This window comes from Cuculus canorus, chromosome Z, assembly GCF_017976375.1.
Source record: "Cuculus canorus isolate bCucCan1 chromosome Z, bCucCan1.pri, whole genome shotgun sequence".
Taxonomy (NCBI): Eukaryota; Metazoa; Chordata; class Aves; order Cuculiformes; family Cuculidae; genus Cuculus; species Cuculus canorus.
Window position 1 is genome coordinate 37,031,654 of NC_071441.1, and position 26,561 is coordinate 37,058,214.

General features: G+C 35.0%; 1 protein-coding gene across 2 annotated transcripts in view; it reads left to right on the top strand.

Annotated features, from left to right (window-relative positions):
- The window catches only part of CNTNAP4 (contactin associated protein family member 4), a 241,731-nt gene that overhangs the window by 185,008 nt on the left and 30,162 nt on the right, over positions 1-26,561 (top strand). For both annotated transcript variants that reach the window (XM_009561651.2, XM_054054947.1), the window contains 4 exons: positions 5,670-5,826; positions 9,574-9,701; positions 18,290-18,460; positions 23,331-23,549. In XM_009561651.2, the coding sequence (XP_009559946.2) occupies positions 5,670-5,826; positions 9,574-9,701; positions 18,290-18,460; positions 23,331-23,549 (675 nt within the window). The remainder of the gene's footprint in view (positions 1-5,669; positions 5,827-9,573; positions 9,702-18,289; positions 18,461-23,330; positions 23,550-26,561) is intronic.

Genomic DNA, 26,561 nt, shown 5'->3' on the forward strand with positions numbered 1-26,561 from the left:
CTAGAACTCACTCTTGGCAGAATATCTTCTTGAAAATGTCTCTGCAGCATAAAAGATTAACCTACTGTCTAAGACGTCCCACCAAACCTGCCTTTTACCTACCAACCCCCAATTAAACTTACGCTTAAATGTTCTGAGAGAGAAAGCTCTGAGGAAAGAGAAAGCTAGGATCTAGTGACAATCACTCTTGGCTTCTGCAATGAGTTTGCTTAAACAAAGCAAGACTGAGTTTTATGGTATAGGAATGAAAGAAAAGCACTTATTAAAGGTAGGGTTTATGTTTTGTGTTCTATTTGAAAGCAGAGACACATTTTGATAACTGCTCAGAGGATGTATTAACTTTGTCTAATCATTTTAGCATTCTTAATCAAAACACTCACTTAAAATAAAATCCAGATTTTTACTTTACAAGATTTTAAGTACCTTGAGGGATGGTGACTCAACCACTTTCCTCTGCAGCCTGTTCCAATGCTTGACAACTCTTCCAGTAAAGAATTTTTTCCTAATATCCAATTTAAACCTCCATGGCACAACTTGAGGTTCATCTTCTCTCATCCTATCACTTGTTACTGGGGAGAAGAGACCGCCACCTGCCTCATTACAACTTCCTTGCAGGTAGCTGTAAAAAGCAATAAGATCTTCCCTCAGACTCCTTTTCTTCAGACTAAACAATGCCAGTTCCTTCAGATGCTCCTCATAAGATTTGTGCTCCAGATCCTTCACCACCTCTGTTGCTTTTCTTTGGATATGTTCCAGTGCCTGAATGTCTTGTTGTGGAGGGTTCAAAGATGAACACAGTATTTGAGGTGTGGCCTCACCAATGCCGAGTACAAGGAGACAATCACTTCCCTAATCCTGCTGGCTGCACTGTTTCTGATACAAGCTAGGGTGCTGTTGGCCTTCTTGGCCATCTGAGCACACTGCTGGCTCATATTCACCCAGCTATTGACCAGCACTCCCTGGTCCTTTTCTGCCAGGCAAGTTTCCAGCCATTAATCCCCAAAACTGTAGCACTGCATGGGATTGTTGTGGCCCAAGTGCAGGACCTGACAGCCTCGTTGAATCCCATACAGCTGGCCTTGGTCCAACAATCCAGCCTGTTCTGATCCCTCATGAAGTGCATTCCTTCCCTCAAGCAGATCAAGACTCCTTCCTAACCAGATGTGATCTGCAAACTTACTGACGGTGTACTCAATCCTCCTCATCCAAATCATTAATAAAGATTTTAAACAGAATTAATCTCAGTACTGAGCCCTTGGGTTCACTCCTTGTGGCCATCCACCCGGTGGATTTAATTCCATTTATCACAACTCTCTGGGCCTGACCATCTAGCCAGTTTTCCAGGCCAGTAAAGACTATGCCTGTCCAAAGATATGAGAAGCAAGTTTCTCCAGAAAAATGCTGTGGGAAGATATGTGATACATGTACGTGCTGGTACTTCTTTTTTTCATGAAATTTGATGATCATATGTCAAGAGTGTCTACTGATACAGATGTTGTTTTGAGCACGTGAACCACATCAGCAGCAAAGAATTTGAGTTTACAGAGTCTTAGAGTAACAGAATCACAAATCACTGAGTGGCTGAGGTTGGAAGTGACCTCTGGAGGTCATCTGGTCCAGCACCCTTGCTCATGAATGGCCACCTAGAGTCAGTTGCTTGGGACCATATCCAGACAGCTTTTGAATGTATTCAAGGATGGACACTCCATAGTCTCTCTGGGGAACCTGTGACAGTGCTCAGTCACCTTCACAGTGAAAAAGTGTTTCCTGACATTCAGGAATAGTATCCCACTTTTCAGTTTGTGCCCACTGTCTCACCATCTGACTCTGGGCAGTACTAGGAAGAGCCTCTCTCAGTTGTCTGTACACCCTCTTTTCAGGTATTGATATACATGGATGAAATCCCCTCAGCACCTTCAGGTTTTCAGGCCTAAACCCTCTCAGCCTCTCCTCATAGGAGAGGTGCTACAGTCCCTTAAAAACTTCTGTGGCCCTATGTTGGACGCCTTCCAGTATTCTCATCTTTCTTTTGTAATCAAAACCCCAGAACTGAACACAATTCTCCAGTTCTGGCCTCATCTGTGCTGAATGAAGGGGAAGGATCGCTTCCCTCAACCTGTTGACAACACCTCAACCTCCCAATGCAGCCCAGAATACCACTATCCTTCTTTGTAGCGAGAGCACATCGCTGGTTCATATTCAACCTTATGTCTACTTGGACCCCCAAGCCCTTTTCCACCACGCTGCTTTCCAGCTGGGTGGCCCTTAGCATAAATTGGTGCCTACTGCTGTCCCTCCCCACGTGCAACCCCCTTTGTGGTTCCCCTTGTTGAACTTCATGAGGTTCTTGACAGCTCTTTGTCTTAAGCCTGTCAAAGTCATCGTTAGCAGCATGACCCTCCATGAGTCTCAGCCACCCCTTCTGAAGTCTTAGTGCATATAGGCATTCAACATGTTTGATAAGTGCTGGAAGATTAGGATTATATATGTAATCACCTTTAAATTATATAAACCAGATATCTAGCTAAGAACAGCACTGTAATGCAGAGCTATTTACAGAATTAGCTACATCAGTATTGCTTTCTCAAAGATAGCCAAAAATCTTAGAAGCAGACAAGCTGTCTACTATTAAGCCAACGTCACAATGTCTAGCTGAACCCTTGTTAAAGCTGGGATGCATCTAAACTGACGGCAATCAGTGTGTTGTGAATATATGTTAAAATATTTTTAGTCTGGTAAATATTTTTAGTCTTTGACCACAACAAAATGTAAGTCCAGCTCTGAACCTGTGAGAGGAAGTTTTCCAAATATTCTCCAACGCACCATTGTTTTCTTTCTACAAATATGAATATAGTACTTGCTGATATCATGGAAAGGGAGAATTCTATTATCTTTTGAAAATTTTAAGGCCATGCCACCCCTTTAAATATTTCCTCCTTTTATCTCTAGAATATCAAAGAACTTGAGGGCAGAGAGGGGAAGTAGAATTGGATATTCTGTCTTTTTTTTCATGTGTATTTTCTTCAAGACATATCTTTCCATTGAAAAGCATGGAAAGAAGACAGAGCATATTACTTTTGCTCTCTGAAAAGTAGTAATTTCATATTTAAAACTGTTACAAAAAAAAATCTAGTTCTGTGGCTTGGAGAGCTTTATAAATATATTTTTCACCTCTGCAAAACATAGTTTCCAGCTTGCTCCAGCAGGTATGCCTTCTAACTTTAGGTGTCTGAAGTGTCTGTATGGTACTATGTTTTTGAGTGACACAGTACCATAAACTTTAGAAGTTTCATTAGAAATTTTTGTTAGGATGTTGCAATTACAAGTGTGACTTATAATAAAATATTATAGAATGCCCAGCCTATTTAGAAGAGCTAGGAGAGCTGAATAAGAATGCTGTTTGGAATGCAAATGCTTTAAAAATTTAGGGGAACTGTAGGAATGTAAAGTGAACTAATTTGACATTTTGGACTTGCTGACACAGTTGTTATTTCATCTATTCAGCATCTGAAGATAACCTTCACCAAGAATTCCTGTTTAAGATCACTCTTATGTATTTGCTTGATGATTTCTATGCATGGTTCTTTTTGTAGTCAGAATTAAAAAACAAACGAACAAAAAGCTGTCAATCACACATAGACAATAACTAAAGCATACCTGACATTGAAAAAAAATGCAAATAACATTTTATTGAAATAACTTTGTTTTGTTTCATTTATTATGAGCACAATGAAATATCGGAACTTAAAATGTAAATAAGTATAATATCAAATTGCATGCATGATTTAATCCCTCTCACTTTTGCTATCTATAACCTCCACTAACTATGCCTGATAACTACAAAATTCGATGATGATCACATGACATATTTTTCGGAACATGCCATCCTTGTAAGATTTCTTTTCTGACTGTATTTTAGAAGTATTCAAGCAGCCTGGATAGAATTTACAAATGTCATTAAAGAAGTCACTTGTTAATACATTTATGTGATTATTATGAAGACATCTCTAAAAATTAATAGCTTTATTTTGTTTAGGCAATATCTTCTGTTGAAGCAGGATAGCAGTCTGGTGTAATCAGTATGAGCTTAGAGCATTTCAATAAACACTCTGTTCTCTCCCTGGTATGTGAACAAACAACTGAGACCAGCTTTTAAACATTTCCCAATGCACCTAATGATGGATTTGGAACAATAATTCATTACTACAATACGAAGCTAAGGCAAGCTATTGAAACATCAGAAATATTCTGCTTTTTGCAGTCTTAGTTGTTGGGTGCTTTTTAGAGTATTATCTGATAAATTATTTATAAACTATCTCCAAGTTTTCTTCCTCCTGTGATGGCTTGCAAACACAAACACTAATATTGGACATTGATGCCATTATGCAAGTTTGACTTTTCCAGAAATTACTCATGCTGTTTTTCAGCCTGCTGGGTTGACAGTTGTGTGGTTATGAATGCAGTCAATGTGCCTATGATCTGAGAGATTGTCAGCATAACAGAGGTCTTATCTAACAGCATGGTTTAATAAACAGTGGCAGTTGTAAGTAAAGTTGAGACTAGGATAAATTTCTAGCTTCTTTGTGGGGGTCTGCTGCTGAAAACTTTGAGCTCCAACAACAGCAAAAAGAAGTGGAACTAAAAGAAACTATAATTTAACATTACTTGATTTCTTCTCCTGCCTTAACTATCATGCATTGCATCTGTCACTCTACTTCCTTCTCATTTGAGATGACCTATCCTTATACTTCACATCTTTTTACTATTATCTGTTCTGTATATACTTCACATCTTTTTACTATTATCTGTTCTGTATATACTTCACATCTTTTTACTATTGTCTGTTCTGTATATATTTTTTGTTGCTGTGGTTGCTTGGCAGCATCTTTAAGCTTAATCTGCAGCACTATAACTTTAAGGAAACATCCAGTTTTATCATTTTACAACAAACTATACTGACTGGGTGCACCACACAGAGTTGTAATAGTCCTGGGAAGCCTCACTTCTTCTCACCAGGTATTTCAACTTGCTTATGGGAGCACCACAGACATGATTTCTGCTGTCTCTGAGTACATAAATTCTGAATCTGCTGTCTGTGACCTATCAGCTGTCTTTGGGCATTTCTGATTAACACCAATATTCATCTGTTTCATATTCATCACAGATAGGGGTAGTACTCTGTAGTACTCTTGATAGCAAGATGAGACCATTTTTTCATAGCTTTTCTATAACTCTACTCATCCTACTGCTGGTAGGTCCATGATATGAAATTGAGCTTTACTGGGGAATATAAACTACCTTGATTTTTAGGAAGATTCTATCTCCTTTTTCATGGGCCATTTTAAAATGAATTACATAAATGGACTGCTTAAGACAAATGATTTTAATATCATGGCTGGCTGAGCTAGGGACTGTGAATTCCCTTTTCCACTACTGCAAGAAAAAGCTGTGACAATCATTTAATAGCCAATAATGAAGTATTAAAATGAATAGTTACTTATCAAGTAAAGGTAGTATTTTTTTCCTAACAGTTTTTTTTTTTTTAAGTTTTTAGATATAAGGGGGGATACTTGTCTGCACAACCTTTTGGAAACTTGCTTGGGTTAGAAAAACTAAGAGAAGTGGGAGACAAGATGGGGCACTAATTTTCTCTAACCTGCCTTTTATAGATGGGATGCCACTGAGCTGGTGGATTGGAAGAACCAATGAAACACAGACTTACTGGGGAGGTTCCTTGCCTGCTGTACAAAAATGTGCTTGTGGATTAGAGGGAAGCTGCATTGATTCACAGCATTACTGCAACTGTGATGCGGACAGAGATGAATGGTGACTTTTTACCGTTGCTTATACATAATATTTTTTCCTGGCAAGTACATAAAGAAAATATGCAGGCCTTGGCTCATTTGGAACACCAAGGCAGTTGTAAATCTAAATAATCATAGTGTCATCTGCTTCTTTGATGTACAACACATATACAAAATTATAACTATGCACATTATGTATTATTGCTAATTGTTTCACTTTGAATTCTGGGGATTGTTTAATTTTATACAGATACTTTCTAGTTTGGTAGTATATTCCATGTTGGACTATATGACTTTCATGGTCCCTTGAAATCCGAACTATCCTATATTTCTATGTTTTATAATAAGGCATTAATTCTGCCTTTAGTACAACTTCAAATATAAGTTTTTGAAAACTGAAAGCGATTAAAATTTAAATAAAACTTTCTAGGCAAAGGTCGGTTAATTTTTAGCATTATTTTTAACTACGCTTTTAATTTTAGACTTTGTACTCCCTTTTTTGTTATCTCCAACTTAGATAGTTTAATTTGGACATCGTTGTTACCAACTATGCAAAGCATTCATCCAAAATCCACTTCTAAGATGTTGGAAAGATTTCAAACATACAGATCTTCCACTTGTACTTGAAATTCTCCTATGTATTTGTGAACTCTTTCAAATAAGTATTTATCGGTTTCCATCACATGTCTAATCTGAACCTGTCTTTCAATTAAGATGATCAGATAAAATTTTCTCAACAATAGCTCCAGTGCAGTACAGGACTGTAAAAAGCAGATGGGGACTTTTCAAATGAAGGTTTTTCTATCGAAGAAAATTCTAAGCTTTTAAAATTATAAAGCATGTTTAACTTATATAAATCTAATTCAATGAGTAGGTTAATGGATATATCAACACCTGTATTTTTTGGAAATAGAAAAATGTAAGGAAGTTACAAAATGAAATTTCTTCTCAAGCTAGATATAAGATATGCTTTGTTTAAAGGAACAACTAGTCAATTTTGTTGCAAAATACTTATTCTCTTGGCATGAGCAGAGAACTCAGCATATACAGAAGTTAAAATACAACAAAGGATTAGTCAAAGAACAAATCTTCACTGGCTTCAAAATTTTCTGTAGAAAAAGAATTTATACCTGCAGTAAAAGTCACAGACTGATACTTGCTTTGCCTTTTCCAATAAAGAGATTGAAAAAATATGCAGAAGAGTAAGAACTTCCCTATTATTGCGCTGTACAAAAATACAAATTTGGATCCCCAACAGCAAAATAAGTGTTAAAGATCGAACACATTTTCAGACAGGATTTTTGAGTAATTGCTAGTATGTATTCTATATTCTTGATTATTTTTGTCATTCATTTAATCCACGCTTACATGCATAGGCCTATTTATAATGGTAACATACTTTGAAGTAAAGTAAGTAGAGCATGACATGTATGTCTTCACTATAGATACTTCGAGTAAATTGCATGTTGATGAGTATACTACATTGAGAATATAATGGCTTCTGTTTCATATTTCTGCATGTATCCATCTTTGACAATTTAATCTTCACTTTAAGTAGAGATATATCCCAGGAGCTTGAATGTTATTAGGGCTATGTTTACACTTACTTTGGTAGCTCTACTTAACATTACATTTAGTTCCCTAGAGACTACTAGTTTGAATCACTTCACTCAATACTGTTCCTAGTGCAGAAAAAGGAGGTAGAAGCAGTGCTTGTTTGTGATGTTGTCTAAGCACAGAAAACCAGTTATACACTGTGGATTTGAAGATATAGTTTTGATATTGTATTTTAATGGTGAAGTCTATCTGACTATAGATTCAGCTCTAAAACTCCTTCTTTGACTAATCAAAACCTTCAAGTCTCTAAAAGTCCAAAATAAAAAGATATCTTTAAAAAATACGATTCCTAAAAATCTACAGAAATGCAAATTCTTTCTGCAGAATTGGTAAGCTAGTTTCTGTTTGGTTTCCCTTTGCAGCACATTCTTACTGAAGCAAACACCATCAGTGTTTTGAGGGTTATTCAGTTGTAAATTAGAAATCTGCAATAACTTATACCATCAAAACATAGCAATTTTTTAAAATGTTTCCAATTCCTCACTTAAGAAAAAAAATTCCTAAAAAAAGTACATTTGTGTTCACTGTGCTTCAAGATAGATAAACAGACACTGTATGCAGGGAAAAGCTGATAGTATTAGTAAAGCGGCAGGAGAAAGGAGGAAAAAAATCACTAGTTTCATTTAGGGCAGAGGTGGAATCTGTTCCTTTTATCTCACTCCCACTTCATGATGTACTGAGAAAAGGTAGTGCTAAGCCCAATGTGTTCCCCAGAGGAACGTGGCTTGGTTGCTGAGGTGTGTGCCTCATATTTAACCTCCGAGCAGAGTGAATTTCAGATTACCTCCTCTCTCTGGGTTTCTACTATTGTCTTAGAGCTATGTACTTTGCCCATTTAAGGGAAGATTCAACTATATATAGAGATCGAATGGACAAATTAAATTTTTGAGAATGGTCCTGAGTGGTTGCATATTTCAGTGGGTACAGGGAAGAACTTTTAAGAACAAAACTGATGTTTACGAAATTTTGAATTTATTTTCTGACACTTAACTAAAAAAGACTTTAAACAAATAATTTGATGTAAGATTACAAGTACTGGGTTTGTGCTCTGAATGCTAAGTTGCATATTACCATTACTGTGGGTTGCATAAAAAACATACACTGCATTTCCTGTACACTCAATCACGACTTCATGAAAAAGGAAAAAAAAAAGAAGTTAGGTTTATTTGAAAGTTATACTAAGCTATTTAGCATTCTGTAATAAATACTGGTCATTAAAGATAGAGTATATCCTCAGCAACATAAAATTACTTACATGGGCATATGTATTAGCTTAAGCAGCCAGTTAGGTACCCATTTATGTCAAAGACTTTTCTCGTGCTTATGTAGACAAGTACAACTATAAAAGTACCCAATTCCTAAAAAAATATTTTTGTTCTGTCAAATGATCATAATATGAATGTTAAGCCATAGAATCTTTAAGGTCATCAAGTCCAACCACCAACACAACACCAACATGCCTACTAAACCATAGACCAAAGTGCCACATCTACATGTTTTTTTAAAACCTCCAGAGATGGTGACTCCAGCACTTCCCTGGGCAGCCTGTCCCAATGTTTCATCTCTCTTTCAGTAATGAATTTTTTCCTAATATCTAGTTTAAACCTCTTCTGGCACAATTTGAGGCCATTTCCTTTCATCCTATCACTTGTTACTAGAGAGAAGAAACCAACACCCACCTTGCTACAACCTCCTTTCAGATATTTGTAGAGAGCAATAATGTCTCCCCTCAGCCTTTTCTTCTCCAGGCTAAAAACTCCTAGTCCCCTCAGTTGCTTCTCAAGCCCCTTCACTAGGTGCTTTGCCCTCCTCTGGACATGCTCCGGCAGCACAATATCTTTCTTGTAGTGAGGAGCCCAAAACTGAACACAGTATTCAAGGTGCAGCCTCACCAGTGCTGCAGACAGGGGCACAACCATTTCCCCATTCCATCTGGCCACACCATTTTTCACACAAGCCAGGATGCTCTTGGCCCTCCCGGCCACCCAGGAGTATATTTGTAGTCACAGTTGCTTGTATTACTGACAGAGTTATGCAGCACTTTTTTTTTCAGAATTTTATTATTTCTTTTTCCACAGAAATATACGAATGATAATGAAATAATTATCACAAACATTTAGGAGAACTGTGAGCTTTCGTTTTACCTTTTCAGGACCAATGATACTGGATTCATTTCCTACAAGGAGCATCTACCAGTGACTGAAATTGTGATCACAGACACTGACAGACCAAGTTCTGAAGCAGCTTACAAACTGGGGCCTTTGCTTTGCCGTGGAGACAGTAAGTAACAATTGCAGAGTTTTGCTAAGCAGCAATGGAGTTTGACTGCAATATATTTTAGATATTGTTTACTATACAACCTAACATGAACCTTTTTTTTTTAATTTTCATCCAGTTGTTTAGAAACTGGAATTAGAAAGGGAAAAGGCAAAATACCATAGTCCAGTGCAAACGATGGTACAATTTTAAAGATGCATAGTCAAGGCAGAAGAAGTCAGTGGTTTTCAAACAGACATTTTGAGTACAAAATTGAGTGGTTTTGCACATTTTGAATTAAGTTATGAATAAAGCATTATATGAATGGGAATACATAAGTGATTACCTTGTCATGGGGTAATGACACTTCACTAGACATACACACTTCCATCACCAGACCTTCTGCATATGAGCTTCTCAGAGTATTTGTGCAACTAGAGAAACTATAATATTGGAGATTAATTCAGTATATGCAATATCTCTAAGCAAAATTTTAACTCCATATAAGAAGATCAAATTTAAAATGTATGCAGGAATCCAAAATATAAAGTTTCTGTATACTGAATATGGATATGGTAACCAGAAAAACGTAATGTGTCAAGAAATCATGTAAAGGTAGTGAGACAACTGGAGCAAAACTAATACCTTATCAAAGATTTGTGATGACATTTCTGATTTCATTAATTTCCATGTTCATTGATAAAGAAGCCAGTTTTGGTTTATATTCAATAGTAAACAATTGCACAAAATTCTACAGCTACTGTTGTTTGGAAACAAAAGTCAGGAGAAGCGATGCTACAGATCCCGCTAAAGGTCTTAACTGAAGAGTTTTTTTAAATTTCTACAGTTGGGTAAGAAGTTAAAATATTCAGTAAGCTTAAATTCTTTGCATCAAATCTACCCTACGAGTTTTTATGAATTTCATTAATGTTTCAAGTACTTAGAAATTACTATTTTTATTCTTTATATAATTTTTGTCCTTCGTCATATAATGTTGTGTTGATTTTTCAAATTTCTTCGGCCTTTATGAATACGAGGAAATGAATACCAGTAAAGAAGCATCAATCTGTACTTTTAAGCTCACTCAGGAGACTGCGCAGATAAATAAATATAAATTAGTATGTATTTATTTTTATCACCTCTGCCTTCATTTCTGTGACTTGTTACAGTAATTATGCCTGGAAGGTTTTTTAACAGATGTGTCTTACAGCAGTGCATTCTAATTTTCTAATGAAAATTTATAAGACACAAAGAAACCCCTGTTGGGTACTTCCTTTTCACTTGTCTGACATTTGATTGTAAGCTGATCATTCATCCTGCCTATAAAAGAACTTTTAAATCATGGGGTTATGATATAGGAATATGATATAATTCAGAGTGGAAAGGACCTAAGGAGGTTTTCTTCTTACAGTAGGATTAGCTGTGAGCTCAGACCAGATCTCTCAGGGCTTTGTCAAATTGGCGCTTGAAGCCCCCAGGGATGGAGCCAACGTTTCTTGTCTGGGCAGCCTGCTCTGCTGCTTTACTGTCCTCACTGAACATTTCTCTTTACTTAGATCAAGTGTGAAACTCTGTTACTTAAAATTATACCCACGGTTTTTTATTCATACACCTTACACCAAAGCAAAGAACCTGGCTCTGTCTTATTGATTATTTCCCCTTAGGTTTCAGAGGCTGTTGTCTCTCCCTCAGGCTGAACCAGCCCTAGTCAGCCTGAAAGGCAGTAAAAGTGCTCCAGATCTAAACATCCCAGCGGCCTCCACATACACATACGCTGGAGGGCTTAAAATTGGAGGCAGTATGTAGATGTTGTTTTACGAGTGTTGAACAGAGGGATATAACCATGTCTTTGAACAGACTGGCCATGCTAATAAAGACTGTGATGCAGCAGGCCTCTGTTGTGGCCAGGGACAATGAAACCATGGATAATGACAGCCTTGAAAAAGAAGTATTTGCAGCTCAAGTAGTACTAATAAGTGGGCAGAAATTAAATTGCACTACTCACCAAGTTCCCAACTACTATTAATTATAGAACCTGACCGAAATGATCACAAAACTTAAAACATGGAAGCCAACTAGCTTCCTTGGGAGAATCATTAAAACATACTGACAATTCTGACACCCATTGACCTCCCTGCCTTTATCTGATGTTTCCTTAGTCTGCGTGATTGAATTGATGCAAAATTTCGCACTGACGAAAAATGATAGCAGTATTTCTAGACAAGCTGCTATACAGAGCTCTGAAATATCATGACGACAAGCACAAGAAGTCAGACTCTGGCTGTCAAAGAAATAATTTTGTAATGCCAGGCAACATTATGGAATTTGACTACAGAAAGAAGCAATTAAGGACTGAAATAATCTCACTGAAAAGACCTTTCAGAATATAAAAGTTAATGGTAATAATACAGCAAAAACCTTGAGAAGGAATATTCACTTTGATTGTTTAAAAAAAGCAGTAATAGTGAAATATTTCTCAGCTATTTATTTAAAAAAGACAAAGATAGTAAGAGATGTTATGCTTTTAAAGAGGTAAGGACTAAAATTTGAGAAAACGATACAGAATTTCTGAATGAAAAATAATTTTCATATCACAGGAACAAAGTGCAAGGCATTGAGTAAAATAATAACTGTATAATAATATGTAACAAAACACGAATATGGAGCATCATATATTATTCTATATGTTCTGTATTATATATTTAATAACATGTATCATATTTAATATTTACTTGTGTTATATTATTATCATATTGTCTTATTTTATATATTTTGTAGCATAATAATATATAAAATATGTTATATCTTATATAATAGATGATATTTAAAATATTAACTGTATTAAATTAAATTAATATCTTTTCTCATATTATATACTATATATACTATACTATATACTCATATTATATAATATACATAATTATGTATATTAGAATAAATATTCTATTGGTTTGATAATTATATTGGAAATGACCAAGAGTATGTCTTACTAGAATTTTTTCAGTTATCTTTATATCAGCAGTTGCTGTTGTAATGAAAATTTTCTTTAAAGTTCAGTTTTCCAGAAAATGGAAAAAGTCCTAAGTTGTAGCACATTCTGAGTTCAATGTGTTACATTTTGTACTAGACAAGACTGATGAAGTCAATGTAAACTTACTCATGAGATCAACAATTGCATACTAGCTGTTCTTTGAAGATGCAGGAAGCTATCTGTTACTAAGGTTTTTTTCTAATCTGAGGTTGCAGACATCCATAGGATCTAATTAAAAACATTTTAATGACACTTATTTTCTCCTGCACCTTTGGATAGGTGCAGAACACAGAAATGGTCTAATAGCAAATATCCATTTCTCAAAAGTGCTGTCAAACAAGGAAAAATAGATTCTTTTGCATTACTGTACCTGATTTCTTTATGTTGACTCACTTCAATGAAGTGTGTTACTTCAAGAAAACCAAACCATATTTCCTAGTACAAAGCATGAAAGAGCAACCTAATACAAGAAAAATAATATCAAGAACAATACTTCTTTTAGTATATTTCTTTTTATATATAAAGATCCATTCAGATAGTAATGTTTTTTCTCAGCATTTGTGATAGTTAGCTATCTATATTTCTAAAATGCTTAAGTGCAATGAAAGTACTAATGATATTCTATGGGAATATGGTCATTTAGAGAAATTAGGCCATAGGATTTGGTGACATTCACCTTTCTAGATGATTAGCACTCACCAATTTCTGTCATTTTAAAATACTTTACTGATACATTTCTATATACTCTTTTCTGATGTAAAATACATTTAATAAATTGTATGCCAGTGCTGCTGGATTGAAAAATACAACGAAAGTTAAGATTCGAATTATCTTTTGTCTACTGAGTAGGGTAACAGAAAAGATTTTGAAGTATATGAGGGCAAAAGAAAGCTTTGGGCCATTAATACTTAGAAATACCACATTGGGTAGATTTTGATAGAGAGACAGTATAGCTAGATTTTGAAAAGAATGCACCATTCAAGGGTGGGAATTTTGTTGTTTTTCTTGCAAGAACTGACTGGAGATACTCCATGTAAGTACTATAAAGTTCCAGTAAGTATGAGAGTTTGCAAATGCATGTAGAACACTGAGAGAAAACAAATGTGCCAAAATTATGTGTAATTAATGGGTAATTATAATCTGTCAGCATCAGACTTGGCCCAAAAATAAAATCAATGACATAGTTCTTAATTGACTAAAATGTAAAATGAGGGTAATGCAATGCAATGTAAAGATAATACGCCATTCAGCATGAGTTTATATAAAGTAAATTTCGCCGAACTTTTGAGGGTCTTTAATGCTGGTAAAGGCAGTACTGATGAGGTAAGATACTTGTAGTCTAGTAAGGTGTTTGACCAAGTATCACATATTGATACACAAATTCAACTGCAAAATAACAATGTAAACACATAAATGCAAGCATATAGTCCGGTGAATGTTCCCAGTTTGACATTTGAACAAAAAAGAACAACCCTATTGTGAGCGCTGGGTATAATAATTTAAGAGACAAACATAACAGGTTATTAACAGGTTATTAACAGATTATTAAAGCAACCCAGTAAAATTTTATGTTTAGCCAATAAATTCTATTTCAGCTATCTGCAATAGCCTGAGAAATCAGGGCACATTTTGAGTATTAAGAACAGAAGTATTTGTGTACTGAGTGTTCACTTCTTCCTCTTTTTTACCTGTACAATATTAAATTCTTTCTGTGCTAACTTCAATCTCATCAATGTTATTTTGATCCTCTTTACTGCTTACTGCATAATACAGAAGTTAAATAAAAGTCAGTGGTTGCAGTTTTACGCTATATAAAAAGGATGTAATGTTAAAGGATTGCATTAAAAAAGTTGAGATGCGTTTTTTAATGAAAGTGTCTTAAGCTTAATCTCTTTGCATAAGTCAGACCTTTCAGAAAATGTTTCTGAAAGCAGGAAAGAAAATCAGAAAAGTATCCAGTGGTCAGGATTTGAATTTAGTCCAATAGGCTGAGCATATGCACGTGCATAACTATATTTATAGATTGACAGCAAGAGCTTTTGTGACTTTTCCATAAATAGGCAACTTTTAATTGAATTAATGGAATATTTTCCCTAGAAAAAACAATTTTTCAAACAAGAATTGATTCAAGAAATTTATGCAGTCTGTGGCATATTAGAGGTCAAACTAGATAATAACAGTTTTCCCTTCTGGACTTTTAATCTATGAATCTTATAATAAGCTGCAATGTAGCGAAGCTGGAAGAAGTGATACTGATAGGGCAGCTGAACACCACAAATTCTCAGAGGCAAACAGTTGCCAGCTGGTCAGACTTCATAAGACAAGGAGGAGAGTTTTAGAAGAAGCAGTTTGCACACTTAGTAATTTTGGCATGCTATGCTCTGTGCTGTATGAAGGAAAGTTCTTCCATGTAGCAAAGCTGACAGAAATATTGGGCATATTTGAAATGCAATAGATGTAACAAAAACATGTAGTAGGTAATGATGGTTGTCCTGCTTCATTTTGCACAGCGGAAGAGTGATGCAACCCCCTAACACACTTGTCCCCTAAATCCAAACAATATTGAACAATATCAAACCCAAAGAAGACAGGTATACAATCAAAACCATTAATCTACAAATAACAAATGATCATGTAATTTAAAGAGCCATTTAGAAGGCCAGATAGGGAGGAGCAAACCGAAGACAACAGACAAAATCCTGAGCAGCTACTCGTAGTTTAACTGAGATCAGATAACCCAGTTGGTTCGATCAGACAGAGTCTACAATTTGCAATGAACATACTTTCTACAGTGTTAACTTCTACATTATTACTGCTTTGCACTTATAATCTCATCACAGTGACATTCCAGTGAAATTCAGACATCATATCGATGTACGAGAGACCAGAGGCTAGCTGTTATAGAGAAGAGAACTCTCTGTTGGAAGCTTTCTTTGTAGCTTTTAAGTGTTCCAAAAATCCCTCTAGGAGGGAGAATATGGGAAAGTTGGAAGGCACATTAAATGTCATCTCCACAAAGATTGCAACTGCATTCTGAATACAACTAGCAGCTCCAGATTAACAGCAGTGTGCCTTAGCTACATCAGTCTATGTGAGACATCAGTCTATGTGAGAGATGGATAGTATTTTTTGTGTTATGTCAATTAGTGATTTGTTTTGTTTGAGAGAGAGGGGAGACTAGTCAGAAAAACATCTACAGAAAATGTTTGGCCACATAAGATCTTTGTTTTCTCTGCCTCAGCACTCAGTATCCCTGCTGGAATTCCATGCTGAAAGGATGAATGGTGCAACACTTAGAGGTATCAAGAAGAATAGATACAAATAATAAACAACTATCAGCTTTGAATAAAAGCTTGGAGAATGGAACAATTTGCAACTGCAAAATTATTTTGAGAGATGCTTTTATTATCTTTACAACATTAAACTGGCTAATTTATCAGTCTTGTTCTCATTTATTCCTTTCTCACTTTAAAATTTAAAGTTGGTAAGACCAGATAATATATGCCAAAAAAACTGAATTAACATAAATATGATGGTCTTCTATTTATGAATATCAAGATCTTCTTTTTTTACTCATAGGAAGACTGCAGTCTTGCTACTCAGATGAAATGCTAAATATTGATTCCTACCTACATGGTGTTTGGCAGTTACAGAAGGCTTAATAGGAAGCAAGCCAGATATCACATAATGAAGAAATTATTTTCTCATCCTCGTTTACAACAGTATATATTTCTAATACACTTTTGCTAGATCTATACTCAGCCCCTTTATTGATATAGTAGTTTAACATTCATAAATCACAGAATTTCCAGAGCTGAGAAAAAGAACAACTAGATAAGAGAAAACAGGAAATTAAGAGAGGAAGAATTAAACTTCCTTTCCCTGCCCTGCCCCAGGGACTCCATTCTGATCATTCAAATGCTTCATTGAAGCAAATTGTATCATTACTCTACTGGACTGCTACTACTGCTATTGTCTCTTTTCTAATTACTAGTGGTGTTTTACCAATTTTGTATAAATTACTAGTATTAAACTTCCCATTGTGTTTGAATTACTGATAACAGCCAGCTCATTGTTTTTTAAATAGCTGTTATATCCTTGAGTCATAGCTGTGGTGGAGTTTGCTCTGTGGGAGCCATGAGCTGAAACAGTTGAGAAACAAGGGCTTAAACTTGATCCCAATATGTAAGGGTACTGTCCTCAGTTTACGACACTGCACAGGATAATAACTCTGAGGAGCCTATCAGGCAGCGCGGGAGAGCGAGGTGCAAAGCTATACTTTCCTCTTCCAGCCTCAGCCATCTATTCACATCTCTGCCCTACCACGTAAAAGGTATCCTGATGACTGCCCTAACTTGTGATTGTTGGCAGTACTCCTAAGAGGCAAGTGTCGCAACAGTCAGTTGCCAGAATACATATGAATCTCCTGCCACACTGCTTTTCTAAGTATGGGATCTGAACTCTGTTTAAAACTCTTCTAAAAAGTCAGAAGGAATGAATGAATACACTTCAATTTTACTTCACTGGGCTATGAACCAGGTCTTGGTCTACACTGTCTCATAGAGTTCGATTTTACAGATAAGAAAGAAATTTGCAAATCTACACCCAGTCTCACCTTTAAAACCAGACCTGGAGAAAAAGTCATAGTTTTACATACTATTTGGACTCAGATCAGAGCATTATTGGGAGAATGTGTAATGGCCTGGTTCAATTAAATAGGGAAGTATTGAATGCCTCATCTGATGTAGAAACAGTATAGCTTAGTAAAGAAATGCAGATACATCTGTGAGAAATAATTCTAGTTGAACACCATTAAATACAGATTATATTCTTAATAGATGAGGGTGTTATTATAAATTTTGCATAATCTTTTTAATAATCAAGTATAAAATCTAACAAATTCTGACTGAATGCCAGCCTAAAGGAAAACCAAACCAGTAAAATACTGTTTAATCTTCTAAACTTTTTTTGAGTAAAACAGACTTACATTGGATTTATCATGTAATAGAATGCATATGAATTTCTAAAGTGCAGTCAACTAACAAAGATACCTTTATAATATATATGTACATTTTAATTTCTTCTATAGGATTTACTAGGAACTGTATCTTACCTTCTTTGTGATATCTGGTAAAACCTCACTGGACTACAACAATAGCACTATTTTCCTTGTTTGTGAGAAATATGCATAACAACTGTCAGTTTATACTAGACAGTGTAGTTACAATAGTTCATTCAAAATTGGTTTTCTTTTTTTTTTTCCTTTGTAAGAGGCTACATCAAGCCCTAACTGATGAGTCTAGCTGAGTTGCCGGGCATTAGAATTCTGATGAATAGTGTTTTGGTTGTCTGAACCGAGCATTTTAATTACTCTTTCTGAGTATTTTTTTTTTGTCTTCAAGAACCCCAACTTTTCATTTTGTACACTAAGCAGGAGGCTTCTGTGGAAGTTAGACTCTCCAAACATTGCAGCCCCTTTCTAGCCCTGGGCACTTTTGTTTGTTTAAGTGGTTATAAAACTTATAGTGGCATTGTTAGATAACACTGTATCTATCACTTAATCTTTCATTATAACAACTAGGAACATTTTGGAATTCAGCATCCTTCAACACAGAGATGTCCTACTTGCATTTCCCCACCTTCCATGGAGAGCTCAGTGCAGATGTCTCATTTTTCTTTAAAACTACTGCTTCCTCAGGAGTGTTTTTAGAAAACCTGGGAATTCAAGACTTCATAAGGATAGAGTTATACTGTAAGTAATACAATTGATGGTTATTTTTATTATTATTTTTATGGTTTTCAATAGGACTAATTTAGTATTAACTTAAAGGGAAAATTCTTTAAAATTTTTGTCTAGCTTTATTACTGTCGTTACTACTATTGTAGCTTTATCATTCACCCAGAAATCCCAGCGCTGGGACTACACATAGATCTATTAAAAGATAATTTCTGCTCAGAGCATTCTTAATTTAAGAGCACAGCAATTAGACTCTGACTGCTCAGACTGTTCCTTCTTCTTTGCTCACTGCCTCCCCGCCACCAAATTATCTCCCACCAGATTTTAAGGTCAGGCATTACATGTGCTGCTGGGAGATTTGCTAAGTCACAATGTGTGACTCAGACCTGTGGCACAGTGTCCTAGCTTAGTCACACTTTCTTATCACTATTATATTTTTTTAATTTTCTTTGTATGTACCAAAATATTGAGATTTTTACACATCAATAAATTTTTGTTGTGCAAGAGAAAATTAAATATCTCACTAAATGCAGTAGGGTGACTAATGAGAATGAAAGCTTATTGATTTAGTCTTGTATTGATTATTATTAAAGCAAAACTACTTAAAAGGATAAAGTATTGTTTCAAAAAACTTTTGGATTAATTTTAAATGGCACATCAATTTAAAAGGCTTGTACTTCACAGGTGCCTCTGAGAGTTCTTTAAAACTCCTTTTACCTTGGGACTAGAGAGTTCCTTGTTTTTTTACAGATTAATTGTGCTATCGCACTCAAGTATAAAAATAAATATATATTAAACATATATATCACATAACACAAAATATTACAATAGAAATTTTAATGCATTTTCATCAAAAATAAAATATTCTGCTTGCATGGGTTTTTGCCAATGACTTAGGTTATTGAAAAGAACAGAAAAATGCCAACTGTGTTCATCTGTAGGCACTTTAATTATAGAATACTCTTTAATACTTAACCAATTTGGTTTGGATTTTCTCAAGCTGGCACTGTTTTTGAAAGATTCTGTGCTTTGACCTATTTATCCAGAGTATTAACTGCCTTCTATCTTTCTGTTAAAAGTTCTTTGAACAAGTGAAAACACAGTAGCATTATAAACTCAGTGTCATGCAATACAGAGAATTTACTGGGTCAGCACTTCAGCTGAGAATCTCTGAAGCAATGATGATATTCTTGTCTGATAAATGATTTTCCATTTTCAAAATAAACAGTTAAATCATGAAATCATTAAAGGAATGCTTCTGAGATCTAAATTTATTCAGACAGTTGGCTGAAGACCATACCTCTTTCTTCAGAATGAGAATATGCAGACAAACTCATTTCACTTATCCTGTTCATTCATCGGCTTTCAAACTTTTGTATACTAGTGAGACATAAGAGAAAGTGAAAGGCTGAATTGGTCTATATTTTCAGTATTTAAAAAAACCAAAATTTATCTCATTGGCTAGCATGTGAAGATATTTCCTCACTTCCAGAATGATCATGATTCATTGAATAAATGAAATTATTTTTCATATGTCGTAGGCAGGATTGCTTGCCGTTGACTCAGAATCGTGTGCTCGCACTGAGGGTAATATCAGTTTAAAATGAGAAGTATGTGTTTTTATCGCAAGTACCTTTCTCTCTCTCAAAAGCATTGTATAGGATCATTTAGATTTAGATCATATACTCTTTTATGACTGATGTGAATATAAATCACCAGCCAACACTTGATATTCTTTTAATAGTGCCACATAAATCAAAGTCTTTGTTTGATTTGTGTAATAATAAATAACAATAATGAAATGTCAGGTGACGGTGTTTAAGATGAGGATGTAATAGAGATTATTGAAAACTTGTTATGTTTTAGTATTTGGCGTTCTGTACTTGTGAATAAAAAATGTTTTTTCTTAGCATTTTATTGATTGTGCTCCAGATTTATAATTCCTTTATTTATGGCACAATAATCTATAGATCTTTAAGTTTAACTTTGCCAAAGCAGAAGTGTCACATCAAGAATCTTAATAGGAAAGTGCTGTTTGTTTGGGTTTATGAAGTTATAAACACGGCAGTGCATCTGCGTGTAATTTTCTAGAAAGTTGTTGTAAAAATTAAGGTGTGAATCCTAGCTGTGTTTTAAAATATAGAGGAAGTGCATTATCTTGGAGAAGAGACTTGATCCTTTTTTTTTTTCTGTCTTACAGAATAAGAATTATAATTATTCAAATCTTTGAATTTTTGTCTTAGTTCCTGTAATCTTCTACAGAAGTAGTGGTTGAAAGGAACAAGGCTGATTGAACTGTGAATAGTACACTCTGTTAAATACTTATATGACCTCAGGTTACATCCTCTGACCGGAAGTCTGAATAACTATTTTATTTGAATGCTCACTGAGGGATTATCTTCTATATAAAAGTAATGATTTAAACAGAAAATTAAAGTAGAGTTGGCAACACTGTAGTGTATTAATTAAGAGGGTCTTCTGTGGTTGCTTTGGATATAGCTCTGGAAAGTCCAATTTGCAGCTGCTGTTGGCCTTCATCTGCTCAAATTTGCCACTTGTTGTCCAGGATGAGTGGTGTTCAATAGTTTCCTGTATGGAAAGTGCTCAAGTTTTGTATACTGTGGCATATTACTTGGTAAATACTTTCTGCTTCTTCATGTGATACTCAGCCCTGTTACTCAAAGTTATTCTCAAAGACTGTGCTTTCTGTTATTCATTTTAGCCATGGCTAGCTACTGACCACACTCCATGACTGCTATCAACTACATCTTCTGCTCCACTTTGCCAATCTATAGCTGTGCTTTGCCTATGTATTAATACATTAGGGCCACAAGAGTCTCTGAAATGTTTGGAAAGTTTTTGGGTAACACAGGTAGGTAGGGCCCACAATGTATTTTTGCACCAGAATAGAACTTTTGGTTGTACCCTCTCCTCCTGCCTGTGAAATGACCCAAGTTCTCTTTGCCTCAGTCCTTTGTCACAAGAGGACAAATTTTAGAACTCAGTCAGCATCTCTGCACATCCTGTGGCGTACCTTCCACAGTGCTTATAAATGCCAACTTTCTTCCAAATTTGCAGCATAGCTGGTTTTAGTAGAATTATTTAAAATATTGTAGAGTATCAACTGATTATACTTTTTGCTTTTTCTGACATATTCTGGTCAGACTGCAGACACTCCAATGGATGACCGTACAGTCATCCTTATTGTCTGGATCTCCATCCCTGGAACTTCTGGGGTTTGCTCCCTTTTTTCAAAAGTGTAATACTTTTTTAGTGGTACTAGCAATGTTCCTTATTTCAGGCATTATTTCAATTTTTTTTATTATGTTTTCTTGCCTTAAAAATCTAAAAAGCAGCATTACTTATCAGATCTGTTATTCTGATATGCTATTTAATAGGCACATTCAGTGCGTTCAAAGCAGAATTTGTGTTTTCAGGCTTCACTCCAACAGTATCCAGAGGATTACAAAGACCTCCCTGCAGAAGGTAACATTCAGCAGAAATTCTCTTTACGTAATCACATGGAGTTTCTGTTGCTACTGTGTGGTTGGTTGGTTTCTTTTTTTTTTCTTGTACGCCTCCGTAAGGGGAGACTAAATTCTCACATTGACCAAATGAAAAAATTTTATCCTAAATTTCATATACTGAGGAACAAGTTTTAAACATCAGTTACTTATTATTGTATAAAACATTGTTGATTTTTAAGCAGAAGAGATAATTTATTACAAAAGGCGTTCTGTTTAAAAATTTGCTGCACATTATGCCTTATTTTATTTGCAAAGTCGAATACTTTGTGTATTTTTCATTTTACTTTTCTCTCTCATCTTCAACTATTATAGCAAAATACTTTATAACAACCAGATTCATGGCGTAAGGGATTGCAAGCATGTGGCATTACTCAGTCTAAAGGTTGGACAAAGTGGATCTAAATATTATGAAGTCTAATGTACCTTTAAAAAGCAAAAATAAAATAAAGCAAAATAAAAATATATGATTGGAATTTTTTTTTTTAAATTCACTAACTTCATCTTTGAAAATGTTATTTGGACTGATTTATTTCCCTTGGCTACTTCTAATTGCTTTGTTTTTCTCTCACAGTCCAGTGACATAAATGGGAACCTTTTTATTGGTTTCATGGAACCTTCTCAGACCTCTAGTCCTTTAATAAAGTCCTTAATAATTCAAAATGCTGGTAATCCCTTGTTTAGGGATTCCTTATTTTGATACGTGATCATCCTTGAATATATGATAGAAACAATTTCAGAGAGAATATTCATAATTTTCAGATCTTCGAATTCTGGCATGTTCCTCATCTGATAATTTTAATGTGCAAAGATTCATTTATGATTTTCTGAGAAAACTATGAAAATGTGTAATAGGAAATTTGCTTGGAATGACTCAATTCAATTCACAGTATACATAGTTTTATAAACCACATCAGAATTTACCCTCTGGTATTTATAGAAATTGTGTGAATAAATAACAAAAGCAAATAAACAGTAGAAGATGTTGATTGGATTATAGTGGTGATAATTTAAATATAGTTAACAATTGTAATCAATTAGCACATAAGCAGGAGATGCTTTTTATCCAATCTAAAAAATTACAAAGATATCACATTTCACTGTTTCTCAATTGCTCTCTAAGAGTCCACTCGGTTTGGTTTCCATGCTGTTGATAATTCATTGTTCTCACTGTCAGTGACTGTCAAGAAAGAACTTCAGGGATAAGCCTCCTGAAGTAAACTTTTCCTCTAAAACAATCAGATATATCCAATGAAATTGTAGGCTAGACCTTTTAGTAACTTGTTCTGTTGCTTAATGATTTTGTGAGCCAATTAACTATGAAATAATTTGAATGTCCTTTATTACTGTCCTCTTTCTAGCTGCATCTGAAGTGATTTTTTCGTTCGATGTTGGAAACGGACCTAGCGAAGTTACAGTGCAATCACTCACTTCTTTAAATGACAACCAGTGGCATTATGTGAAGGCTGAACGCAACATCAAAGAGGCATCCTTACAAGTAGATCAGCTTCCTCAAAAGTCTTACACTGCTCCACCTGATGGGCATATTCGCTTGCAGCTCAACAGCCAGCTTTTTGTAGGTAGGCACTCATTTAATAGAAACTTTCCTAGTTATCATCATGAAAATATGAAAGAAAAAGGAAAAGAAAAAAAAGTAAAAGATGGCAACTGGGTCTTCTGGAAACAGTTTGTATGATAAGATGAGACCCCTCTGAAAAATCCATGGAGATGTAGCTCTATTTTGAGATTACAAATTCAGTGCCTAAGCCAAAAGTGACTGCTGGATAGGCTTTCAACAAAACTTATCTTGTTACGAGATTTCTTTGCCTAGAAAAGTTGTGACTGCTCCATCATTGGAAGTGTTTTAAGGCCAGGCTGGACAAGTTTTTGGGCGACCTGATCTAATAAAAGATGTCCCTGCCTATGGCAGAAGGGTTACGCTAGTTGGTATTTAAAGGTCCCTTCCACACAAATCATTCTCTGATTCTATGATCCTGTGAACTACTCCTCTGCCCTTTGGTACAACATTTAATGAAATAATCAGACTATGTTTACTTAGTACTGGAAATGACAGAAGGGACTATTCTTTGATTTCACACAAGCAGGAAAAATTCAGATCTATGTTTAATTCTGTCTAAACTGTGAAAGCTTCAAAGGAAGAAATTGAATATTTCTGCCTTTGCACTTTAGCAGATGTGACAATATATTTGGATATAACACTGGAAAAGCAGAAATAGAATAGCAAAAATTTAATTACTGTTTATTTAGCTGTTACAAAGAGCTATGAGGAGCTATGTGTTATGTACACAGTAGTGTTCTTACTATAATATTGCTATATGAATTTATTAGTTTCTGGTGTATGATATACAGTATCAGAGCATGTAGTCTTCCCTACTGTTAAATAAATCTTTGTCTAGATCTGCTGTGAAACATATCATACTAAATGACTATATGTTTTATTTCCTGTGTTTTGAGGAGTGCAATTAAGGGAAGTTACAAAACTGTAGCTATAGAAACTGTGACTCCTCAGGAAAAACTTAAAGGGAGAGGTAACCCTTGTATGTTGGTTTCAGAATTCTGACCTATGCCTCAAAAGGCATGAAGGGTAGATGGATACTAGACCAAACATTGAGGAATTTTTTATTTTGACTAAAAGCATGGGAGAGGATACTATGATAGAGAAGGCATGCAAGATATTAGCTATTGTGGAGTTAGGAGAAGTCTTAAAATTAATATGTATTCATGGTAATGAACTAGAACTGCTAATGGAAGGAAGAGAAGATTTCTGTTTACTGTTATACAATAAATAATATTGTTTTTTCTGACTTGACTTTACTCATACCATTATATGAGCAGCTGACAGTAGATAAGTTTGAATTTAATCTGTGAAACAGGACTAAGAAACAGTCTAATTCTACAGGTGTTTGTGATAATATCAAGTCTAAACAGTTTCCTAATTATTTTTACAGTTAATTAATCTCTAGTTCTTCTGACTCTTTTCCCAAACGACCTAATACTATACGAACCTGTATTGGCAGTTATGATTTCTGACGATTTTCATTAAGTAATTTGCCATTGAAAATAGTACTTTTTTTGTCAAATATTTTGATGATTTCTAGCAAAATTATATATACATTCATCTCCCACATAAAGGTGACTATTTAAAAACTGTTTTGACTTATCTACAAGCAAGCATTCTAGCTTATTTTCTTTAGAAAGTGTTCAGGTGAATAGTAGTATTAGAAGACAATTGTTTTATTACTGATGGTGTGGGGGGGTTTCTCTCAGGAAATTCTTGAAGATCCTGGGAGTAAAATGAAATAACATTCACTATAGGATTGTGTACCTTGAAATCCCTTGTGAATTTCTGCAACTATTTTGAAATCATTTGAATCACAGCTGATAAAAATGGCATTTGTTTAATTTTATTCGACCAAAACAGTGGTTTTGAAGTGTGGCATGACAGTTGGTGGTGATTCATTTGGATCATTTACATCATGCATTTCCTGAATATAATTTGTGAATGTTTACTATGACTGACTGCAGTAAGGTTTTTTGAGTAATCTGTTTCTGCAACTGCTTTACTGTCGTGTGCATCAAAATTGTGTTTAATTTTGTTTTGAGTTAAAATTGTCTTTGGATAATGCAACTTTTTATAACTCCCAACTATTTTGAAGACATGTTCTACTCTTCAATTATACAAAAAACAATTTTCTTCACTGGCGGGAGTAATTAGACCACTGGTATCAACTCAGCTTTATTAAGCCAGTGAAAGGATCCAGAGAAAAATGAAACATAGAGTGTTCTGTGTTCTAAGAATGACATTAGAAAAGGCACTTTACTTAAATGTCACCTTGTATGCCTAATACCTGCCATAGTCAGCCATAAGTCAGTTACTAGTATGCTAGGGCTGTGATTTCTTCAGGCTAAAACACTCTATTTCTTAGACATATACATTCTGGTTTTCCAAAGGAGCCAGAAGAACTTAAGCCTAAAGCTGCCATCAAAATGCGCATTTTAGCAGAGAAAATGTAAAATTTTCATATTGTTAGGTAGTTTTGTGCCAGTATATCTGTACATAACAACAGCAATGCCAAGATTTCCCAAATAACTCCATGAATTTTACGGACTTTTAAATATGAAAGGAGGAAAATGGATGATGATATTGGAACACATAACCAAAAGTTAATATATGAGAATGGTAGTGTTTAATCTTACATATTGTGGAGTAGTTTATGCTTTTATTTTTCAAAAGAGAACAAATGACAGGAAATACCAGAGAAAGTTGTGCAACAGTGGACAAGAGAGATGCTATGTTGATTGCATACCTTGCTAAGTAATCACAATGATAAAATGCTAGCTTTTAGGAAGTGTGCTAAAAATAAACAGCACTGAAAACAAATGAAGCAACAATTGTTGTGAGCCTTACAATTGCCCTGTATCTTTATCACATATACTTGGTAGTTAAGTATATCCTAGTGAGGCAGATAAACCTTCTTATTAGCTCAGAAATGGACACAGTTTGTTTCCAGTATGGGATGAAGTATGTCAGCCCAGACACCAGCTGTGGGGTATCGTGATTCATACTATGA